At 40.8% G+C, this 11,047-nt stretch overlaps 1 protein-coding gene across 1 annotated transcript; it reads right to left on the reverse strand.

Moving 5' to 3' along the window:
• Positions 1 to 1,468: 1,468 nt before the first annotated feature.
• On the reverse strand, positions 1,469 to 2,957 carry LOC117696043 (preferentially expressed antigen in melanoma-like protein 1). The gene is made up of 2 exons (XM_034486649.1): positions 2,665 to 2,957; positions 1,469 to 2,042 (listed from the first exon to the last, which is right to left on the reverse strand). The coding sequence occupies exons 1-2, from the start codon at positions 2,955 to 2,957 to the stop codon at positions 1,469 to 1,471; spliced, it is 867 nt and encodes a 288-aa protein (XP_034342540.1).
• Between the last annotated feature and the right edge of the window lie 8,090 nt (positions 2,958 to 11,047).

Raw genomic sequence — 11,047 nt, forward strand, 5'->3', positions numbered from 1 at the left:
GCTAGCTACAGTATCCTCATATAAAATAATTAAATAAATAATTTTTTGAAAAAAAAAAGAAACCTTGTTGAAAACACATAGAGAAACATAAACTCAAACAAAAAACAAAAGAAATACAAAGAGAAAATTAAACAAACAACAACAAACCCAGCCTATTCCAGGATAAGACTCCTTAGCAGATAAAAGAGCCTGTCCCCAAAGGGGCTGACAGTCTATATTTTATCACTGGGATCTATATGATAGAAGGAAGAGAACTGACTCCTGCAAATTGTCCTTTGACTTCCACAAGAGCTGAAGCTCTCCATCACCATTTGCCTGAAACACACAAAATAAATTGCTTAGAATATAGTGATGAAGGTTGCAGCTGCTTTTAATCCCAGCACTGGAAATGGAGACAAAGATAAATAGACCTCTGTCACTGTGATCTGGGGAAGGTAGGGGGCAAAGTTCAGTGGATCTCTGTGAAACTGACACCAGCCTGGTCTATAGGACAACTTGGGTTACATAGAGAAACCCTATTTCAAAAACCAAACAAACAAAATAATATAAAACAAAGTTAGGTGCTAGAGCCTGACTGGAGTAGTTAAGAGCATTTGCTGTTCTTGGAAAGGATGTGGGTTCAGTTCCCAGTACCAACATGGTAGCCCACCTGAAACAGTACCTGGGGATCAAATCCATAATGACTTCTTCTGATCTCTACTGGCAAATAATATGCAAACCTACACTCAGACTCACACATATACACATAAAATATCAAAACATCTGTAAAGCAAATTTTCCCTATTTCTTCAAAAAGGGCAAACTTTAATTTATGCTCAGAAACTTCAGATATTACCATCATGAATAAGCTTCCACTAAATCTAGTCATGAGGAAAATGAAAACATATAGGCCAGTCAGAATCAAGAGAGGCAAAATGATTCACACTTCAGCTTGGTGCCAAGAAAAGTGCCTGTTAAGAACTCTTAGAAGTGTTTCTCCATTTCTACAGGAGAAATATTTTTAAAATAATTATATTTTTAAAAAATAGCACCATTACATTTAAAGAAAAATTTCAGTATTTCCTATATGAGAAATTGTAGGCAAACTGATGTGACTATTCACATGCCTGCTGAATAGAGGACAGATGGGAACCTAATACAGTTAGTTGTAACAATGCCCTCTTCACTTGCCTCTTCCCCTCTTAGTTGAAACACACTAGCTAAGAAAAAAAACAGAAGCCACTCACTAGATCTCATTGACTTCTAATGGGCTTCTCAGCATGCATCTCTTTGAAGATCACCAAGCCCAGGTTAGACCTGCATCTTTCCATTAGTGATTATGTGAGACTTCTCTCCAGGCCAGAGCAGACATGAAAATGACACCCTGATATGCTAATGCCTCGGTAGTGTCAACCTACAGTGGCTGCAGGGACTCAAGTACCCACTAATGTAAAGGAATAGGCTTGGCTTTGCTCTGCAGAGCATGTCTTTACCCAAGCAGCTGGTCCAGGTGTCCCTCAAGGAAGCAGACAGCATCGAGATGCAGCTTCTGCAGTCTCTCCAGCTTAAGGAGCTGCAAGGTAAACCTGGTGATGATACGCCTCCTCTTCTCTGGGGAGACAAAGTTCTCTTCACGGATGTTGGAGAGAGCAAGTTTACGCAGGTTCCTCATTTGGCGCAGGTAAGGAGCCAAGTTAAGCAAAAAGGATGGACTGCAGGAAGAATGCAGGCCCAGTGTTTCTACGTGCTCCAGGCTCACCTTTTGTGAGAGCCTCCTGTAGTTTTGATGGGATGGTGACCAAATCTGAAGCTCATTACAGTACAGCTGTAACAACCCTTTCCTCCTATCACTCCACTGAACAAGGTAGGAGAACAGCCTACTCTGGCCTCTATCTTTGAGATACAAGTCCACTGCTTCTTTCAAAAGATGTGTTAATACTGTCTCAGAACCACAAGGATCTGCTTGAGTGGTCTTGGGTAACCAGTCATCCATGGACCCAGGCCACACATCCAAATGGTGTTGTTCCACAGACCATAAATCCAGCACTCTTAGTTTGTACTTCCTGTGGGTAAAACAGAAAAACAAGTTAAAGCAGGTAGGCAAGGAGGCAATATCTAAAGAGTATGTGAGTGTGTGTGTGTGTGTATTGTGTGTGTGTGTGTATGTGTGTGTGTGTGTAAGATTTATTTATTTATTTATAATGTAGTGTTTTGCCTGCACATATGCCTGAAAGCCAGAAGAGGGCACTAGATCCCACTACAAATGGTTGTGAGCCACCTTGTGGTTGCTGGGAATTGAACTCAGGACCCTTGGAAAAGCAGCCAGTGCTCTCAACTCTAAACTATCTCTCCAGCTCCCTGAAGTGTGTCTTTATTCTATCCCTGAAGTTGGCCTTCCATTCTGTGTCTCACTTTTTTCCATGGACTTTGGCATGTCCCTGTCCCATTTCTAGTACCTGTGGAAAGCAGGGGTAGGCCTTCAGCCACTTCTGTATCCAGCATGTGTCCTGCACACTCCACAGCCCTTTCCAAGATGGCACAGCAATGGCCAAATCGTCCGTGGTTCTCCAAGTTGATGGCATCAGAATCCTCCACCCCATCCTTGCACCCTTCCACACCTGACTCCCTTCATCTCTGCTCTAGATTTTCTGGGCTACCCTCTGATTGTATCCAAGTCTTCCTCACCTGGGGCGAACCTTCTGGATAAGCAGCTTATCAATCTCCTCTAAGACAACTTGTAATTGAGTCTCCAAGTAGGGTGTCCTCTTCCTCAGAACTCCAAGCGGAAGGCGGGGGAAAGGCCAGGAAGACACTATTGACCTCAGGACCTTACAATGATTACCATCATAGGCTTGTTTCAACAGTTGTGGTAAGAATAGTATGGGTAAGTCCTCCAAAGCAATGATGGCCAAGGCCTCATTCCTCTGAAGGTTCTGTCCTGCCAGCTCCTGGAGAGTGAGTAGGGGCTTGCTGCTCATCTTGGTGGTTCTTCAGGGGTAAAGATCCTGGAGAAGCATCTAAAAAAGAACATCTATTTTTATGTTAGGACTTAGAGAACCCTTCTTACCGATCACAGGGCCACAGTCACTACTCATTCCACTCTGGGTTCCATTGAGCTTAAACCCAAAGCACACACTGCTGGTTGTAGTAGCTATCTTCTCTCAAGCATCATTGGCCGCAGCCCACTTTATCCTCATCCTTGTCAGTTCAAAGGGAGTCCTGAGGATCCTGGAAGCTCATTTAAACTCTATTAACCTCCACTCAAGACCCTGCATGGCTGAGAGTGCACAGGCTTGTGTTCCCAACACTTGAAAGACAGGAGGTTTTTGGCTCAGCAATTAAGAGCACTTGTTGCTCTTATAGAGTACCTGGATTTGATTGTCAGCTTTTGCCTGTCAATTCACAACTGCCTGTAACTCCAGGTCCAGGAAATCTGAGATATATATATGAATGAAGACAAACTCTCATATACATATGAAATAAATTAAAGGCAGTCATGGTGCTGTACATCTTTAATCCTAGGAGGCAGAGGTATGTGAATCTCTGAGTTTGAGGCTAACATGGTCTCCATAGGGAATTCCATGACAGCTAGAGCTACAGAGAAACCCTGTCTCAAAAGAAAGATAGGAGAATCAAGAGATCAAGGTCAGCCTCAACTACTTTGCAAACTGGACATCAGCCTGGGCTACATGAAACTTCAACAAGATATCTTTACCCTAACTTGCTGTCTCTCCAACCAGTCATGAAAATACTATGTGTACACAAACTAAATATTTTGTTCAATTTATCTGACATGGAGGCTCTAATATTTCTTGCAGAACCGAAAGGCTTCCTCATGTGTGCTAAGCAGTAGCAAATATTTGAATCCACACAGTTTCAAGTGCACTGATGATGCAGACATTTGGTGTATTGCTCAGGCATCTTGTGGTTAGTTGGCAACGATGAATAAGGGAAGTCAGCAGAACAGTATTTTCAAACTCAGAACACAGAACTATAAGACGCCAAAATCAAGAGGCTTGTTTGCTTTAATTAAGATGGGCATCTTTGTTTTGTTTTTGTCTCTTGTGTAATCCTAGGTGTCCTGAAACTCACTCTGGAGGCTGGACTCAAACTGCTGCTTCCTCTTGAGGGCTGGGATTAAATGCATTTGTCCCCACAACCATCTAAATTAAGTGTTTTAAATACTTCTTTTTATGTGCATGGGCATTTTACCAGTGTGTATATCTATATATAATGTTGTGTATGTTTCCCAGCCTTATGTATGTTTATATGTATGTGTATACTTACTTATCAGGCTGAGTCTTTTTTAAGATTTATTTATTTATTTATTTATTTATTATGTGAATACACTGTAGCTGTCTTCAGACACATCAGCAGAAGGCATCAGATCCCATTACAGATGGTTGTGAGCCACCATGTGGTTGCTGGGAAATAGAACTCAGATCTTCTGGAAGAGTAGTCAGTGCTGTTAACCACTGAGCCATCTCTCCAGTTCTAGGCTAAGTCTTATTGCTATGTAGTCAGAATGGAAAATCACTGTGAAGATGTAGATAGACCAGGCTAGACTTGAACCCAGAGATCTGCTTGCCTCCCCAGTGCTAAGATTAAAGATATGGACCAACATGCTTGGTCTCCAGACAGAAAGCCCCCATTCTCACCCCCCAACCCCACCCCCACACAGGGTTTCTCTTTGTAGTCCAGGCTGACCTTGAACTCAACAGAGAGCCCCATCTCAATAATAATAATGATAATGATAATGATAATCTAATTCAGTAAAATATGTAGCTTAGAATTTAGGATCATATAACTTGTATAGTACTGCATTCTCAGCTCCAAAATGAGAGGACTTTAAAAATAAAAATGTTTGCCTCAGGCTGGAGATGGCTCAGGAGTAAGAGCACTGACTGCTCTTCCAGAGGTCCTGAGTTCAATTCCCAGCAACCACATGGTGGCTCACAACCATCTGTAATGGGATTTCATGCCCTCTTCTGGTATGTCTGAAGACAACAACAGTATACTCACATATATAAAATAAATAAATCTTAAAAAAAAATTGTTTGCCTTGGGTTTTTGTAAATTTTTATTTCATTTTTTTAGACAGAGTCTCTCTTAATCTAGCCCTGGCCTGGAATTCTTTAGTAGACCAGGCAGGCTTCAAACCAAGAGATCCTCCTGCCTCTGTCACCCAAGGACTGTGATAAAAGGTATGTAATATCACATCTGGAAGTTTTCTTTTCTTTTCTTTTCTTTTCTTTTTTTTTTTTGGTTTTTCAAGACAGGGTTTCTTGAGACAGGGTTTTCTGTGTAGTCCTGGCTATCCTGGAACTCACTCTGTAGACCAGGCTTGCCTTGAACTCATAAATCCACCTGCCTCTGTCTCCCAAATGCTGGGCCTAAAGGCATGCGCCATCACTGACCAGCTTTTCTGTACTTTTTAATGAAAAGTGTACATTTTCACTGCTGCTACTTACATGTAATACTAGTTCATGAGGCCGAGGCAGGAGGTTGTCCCTGAATTTTAGACTAGCCGAGATTCCACAGCGATTCCCATGTGGGGCTCAAGGTGGACCCCCCACCTCTAGCCCCACTAACTCAGAAAACAAAGTTCAAAATTCCATGTTAGAAGTCTCTCAGTGACTGGGTTTCTGTCCTCATTGAACTTTCAACACTATAGTCGTAGCTCCCCAACCCTAAGCAGCCTCCTTCTACAAACTTGCAAAGTCATTACCCCCTTCTTTTCTAGTGTTTCTCTCTTGAAAATAAGTGTACTAAGGTAATGCTATCTTATCCCCAGGCATCTACCAAACATGAACCAAATGCTGTCCAACTCCATGGCACTAGTCCTAAGACTAGGATGAAGCTTGCTTCCTGCAGCAGAGGACCCTGGATTGATGCCCAACACTTACATAGATAGCTCAGTCATTTGTAACCCCAGTTCCAATGGATGCAGGGCTTTATTCTGGTATCTCTGGGAAGTGCATGAACATTATGATATAAATAAGCAAGTTAGGCTGGGAATGTGACTCAGTGATGGAGCAGTTGCTTACTGTGCCAACCCAACTCTATGAACAATCCCTGGGTAGATGTGAACTAATAAGTTGTCACCCCAGGTAAACCACCAATGGTGACACAGGAGCTTCCCACTGAAGTTCAACTTGGCCAGCCAATGAACTTATCAGATTTTTATACAGGATCCTGGGTGAGGTTATATACAAGAGCCTAAGTGACCCCCAAATAGTGATAACACAGTCCCCCCCCCAACACCCCAACATGACATCCCCATAGCTGCAAAGATGTAATCCTTTCTTCAGCAAACCTTCCACTCCAATATACTCAGCCTCCTGAGACCAAGGACAGTTAAGGCAGAAATGCACACAGCTGGCATGGGTGCACTGCAGGTTAGGGGCTTGTGTCCCTCTCAGAATGGAAGGTCAATAGACATGATCAAGTAACCACAGCTGATCTGATAAAGAGGTTAATGGCTCGTGGGCACCAGGACAGCATTTCACAACATACCTCTAATATTTTTTGTTCTAACATGAGAGTCTCCCTATTTACTTTGTGCTGGCCTCTAACCCATATTATTCCTGGCTCTGTTTTGCAAGTTTACAGGCCTGTGCCACTAAAATCTTGCTTTAAATTTAATGTAAATAACCAGGTGTGGGTGGTTCATGTCTTTAACCCCAGCATTCCGGAGGCAAAAACATGATGATCTCATGGAGGCCAGCCTTGTCTCGATATTAAGTTCTAGGACAACCAGGACTATGTAGAGACTGTGTTCTCAACAAAATGATAATAATAATAATAATAATAATAATAATAATAATAATAATAATAATAATGTAAAGTAAGCAGAAAGTAGAAATTAAAATGATTAGGCAAGGCTGAGCATGTTTGTAAATGTTTTTAACCACAGCAGTCCTTGGAAGGCAGAGGCAGGCTGATATCTTTGAATTTAAGGCCAGGCCAGGGTAACATAATGAGACCTCAAAAACAGGAGTTTGGGAAGTGGAGGGATAGGTCAGTGCCTAAGTGAGTTGGCTGCTTTGAGAACTTGGATTGAATTCTCAGCAGCCATATGATGGCTTACAGCTCTGATTCTAGGACTCTTCTAGGCTTCACAGGCTCGAGGCATTCATGTAATACAGAGTGCAGGAAATTAACCATTGTGAGATTCAGGTTAGCCTGGGATACATAACAAGATTGTCCCCAAACCAGGGAAGTATTCCATTTACCTAAGGGTCTGAATCAAGATCATAGCATATCAAGTGAATACACACTTGGCTACCAGAAATTGATTGAGGATGATGCTGAGATCCTCCAGCACCCTTTCCAGCCCAGCTATATTGCTCAGTCTAGCTTAGAACTCCTGAGCTCAAGAAGTGATGTGACACTCCAACCTCAGTGGAGCTAGATTCTAGGTGGCTACCAAGGGCCTCATTTGGGGGAAAGGGAGCAGAAGGGTTTCAGTAGAAGTGAGTGACTCACCAGATGTGTCAGAGAGCTTTCTATCCAAGCCAGGCTGCCTGCCTGTGACTCCAAGTTCACTATTAATCTTCAGTAGAGCTTGAGGACAGGGATAGTGATTCCCACAAAAAGTACTTTTATGATTAAAATTGTTTTTGCAGTCCCAGGTTATTTTGTTATTCCACATGAAGTTCAGAATTGCTCTTTCTATCTCTGTGAAGAATTGAGTTGGACTTTTCATGGGGATTGCACTGAATTTGTAGATTGCTTTTGGTAAGATGGACATTTGACTATAGTGATCCTATACTTCCATGAGCATCAGAGAGCTTTCCCTCTTCTGAGATCATGCTCAATTACTTGCTTCATGGATGTGTCATTATTCTCATAAAAAACTTTCACTTGCTTGGTTAGAGTTTCAACAAGATATTTTACATTAATTGACTATTGTGAATGGTTTTGTTTCCCTAATTTCTTTTTCAGCCCATGTAACCTGTGTGTGGAGGAAGGTTACTAGTTTGTTTGAATTAATTTTATATCCACCCACATTGCTAAAGCTGTTTTTCAGTGTAGGATTTCTCTGACAGAATTTTGGTGGTCACGTATGTATACTATCATATCATCCACAAATAGTAATACCTAGAATTCTTTCTTTACTGTTTGTATCTCTGTGATTTCATTTTGTTGTCTATTTGCTCTAGCTAGAAATTCTAGTATTGTATTAAAAAATAGAGACTGGGCAGCATTGCCTTGTCCCTGATTTTAGGGAGAATGTTTCAAGTTTCACTCAGTTTAATTTCATATTGGCTGCTGATTTGATCTTTATTGCCTTTATTAAGTTCAGGCATGTGCCTTCAATTCCTGATCTCTCCAAGACTTTTAACATGAAGCTGTGTTGTATATTATCATAGGATTTTTCAGCATCTAATGTGATGACCATATGAATTTTCTCTTTGAGTTCTTATACAGGGGATTGCATTGATGGGTTTCAGTATATTAAACCATTCCCTGCATCCCTTGAATGAAACCTACTTGATCATTGTGTATGATCCTTTTGATATGTTCTTGGATTTGGATTGTCAAAATTTTATTTTTTATTTTTTATTTTTTTAGTTTTTCGAGACAGGGTTTCTCTGTATAGTTCTGGCTGTCCTGGAACTCACTCTGTAGACCAGGCTGGCCTTGAACTCAGAAATCCACCTGTCTCTGCCTCCCAAGTGCCGGGATTAAAGGCGAGTGCCACCACCGCTGGCTTCTTTGTTGGGTCTTTGTGTGTCTTAGGTATCAGTGTAAATGTGATTTCATGAAATGAATTAGGTAGTGTTTCTTCTGCTTTTATTTTGTGGAATTGTGTGGGAACTGCTAGCATTGGGTCTCCTTTGAAAGTCTGAGAGAATTTTGCACTAAAACACTCTGTCCTGTGCTTCTTTTCATTTGTAGACTTTTAATGACTGCTACTATTTCCTTAGGTGTTATGGGTCTGTTTAAATAGTTTACTTGATTCTGATTTAACGTTGGTATGCGGTATCTAGAAAATTATCCATTTCTTCTCCTATCTTGAAGGTTTGGATTGCATAATTGGCGAAACCACTTAATGATGCAAAATGAACTCCCAGCATTTTGGCAGAGCAGCAATGAGGCACAGAAAGATAAGTGGGGGCTCTCCAGGAATATGAACAAAGTTATTTTAAATATTTAGGGAAAGGCCATGATACCCACCATTTCACATGTAAACTTCATTATTCTTCTTGTGTTAGTTTTGCTTTTTAATTTGTTTGATTCTTGTTATATGTGTTACTTTTGATCTTGTGTTGTTGTTGTTTTGTTGTGGTTGTTATTGTTGCTGGCTTTTTTTGTTGATTTTTGTTTTGTTTTGTAACATGATCTCTATGTGTAGCATCTATTGTTCTGGAATTTGTAGAAGAGGCTGATCTTGAACTCAAAGATCTGCCTGCCTCTGTCTCCTCAAGTGTCTGAATGCAGGTTTGATTTAAAAGTGCTAATATTCTTTCCTTTTGTTTCCCCTATATGGATGCTTCTCTGCCTGCCTGTATTTAACATTTGTGCACTATGTGTGTGAATGGATCACAGGGAAGCTATTAAAGGACAATAGGTTCCCTGGAACTGGAGACAGATTATTGTTTTAGTTAAACAAAAACAAAGTTTCCTTCTTAGTTTTGGGATTTGGTGCATGTGATCATTCCATGACACTCTCATGGAGGTCAAGTGTATATTTTATGGAATCAGTACCCTCCTTTCAGAGATTAAAATCGGGTGATGATGCTGATGCAGGCATCAACTTTACTTGCTGAGCCATTTCAAAGAAGCTTATCATACATGTACATAGCATACATGTCTTTGTGTCTGGGTTACCTCACTCACTATAGTGTATTCTACTTGAATTAATTTTCTTGCAAAATTTCTGATATCCTTGATTTTAATCTCTAAATAGTAGTCCAATCTGTAGATGTACGATATTTTTATCCAGTTTTCATTTGAGGGACATCTAGGTTTTTGTGATTCCTATTAGTAATTAACTTGCCATGAAACATTATTAATGAAGTGTCCTTATGGCATAGTGGAACATCTTTTGGGAATGTGCTAGGAAGCGATATTTCTGGGTCTTCCAGTATAAATCCCCCAATTTTAAAACAAAAAATAATTGATTTACATCACAGTTGGTTCTCAAATCAGTGATGGCTCAAAATGTAGAGAAGCTTCAAGCATACATTCTATACTTGTTCTGTACCCAGACTACAGCTTGGCTTCCTGTTTTCCATTCTTTTTTGGATTCCTCTTTCATAGTACTGATAACTGCATCCAGGGCTTTCATTGGGCTAGGGAACAGCTATTCTGCCAGCTCTGGTAGTACACACTTTTAATCCCCACACTCAGATTGCATGTGGATTTCATGACCTGGAGGCTAGCCTTGTTACCATGAGTTCCAGACAGGCAAGATATAGAGCTATAGAGCTACACACACAGACACACATACACACACAGAGAGAGAGAGAGAGAGAGAGAGAGAGAGAGAGAGAGACAGAGAGACAGAGAGACAGAGAGACAGAGATAGAGAAACAAAGACAGAGAGAGGAGACAGAGACAAACAGAGACATAAACACAAAAAATGAGAGAGGGAGAGAGAGAGAGAGAGAGAGAGAGAGAGAGAGAAGAGAACATTGCTGTGGAGCTTTTGTCCTGAGGCATCAAGAGGCAGGGACTGGGATGAGATTTCTGTGTATGCCTTGTCATTTCTCAAGAGTAAAAAATTGTATTCTGCATTCTAATGCACTAAAAGTCACACTTCTTCATGGAGGACATGGCTAGAATCCATAAAGTCCTCATCCAGAGGTCATATTCATCACTGAGTTGGAACCATAGCCATAAGCAAAACACAATCATTCCCCAGCCTCTGTCCTGAAGGTCACACAGGTCCATCAGCAGCCAAACTACCTTTCGATTTTTCTATTTGTAAAAAGTGATCCCAATAGGTTTAGCCAATGTAAGGAGAAATTTAATGTTTGTTTTGATGCATTAACTTTCATTCTTAAATATTTATTTCAATCGTTTCTAATTAGGTAAGTGACTTTGTGTTTTAGCGTGT

Source organism: Arvicanthis niloticus, unplaced genomic scaffold (genome assembly GCF_011762505.2).
Source record: "Arvicanthis niloticus isolate mArvNil1 unplaced genomic scaffold, mArvNil1.pat.X S10, whole genome shotgun sequence".
NCBI lineage: Eukaryota > Metazoa > Chordata > Mammalia > Rodentia > Muridae > Arvicanthis > Arvicanthis niloticus.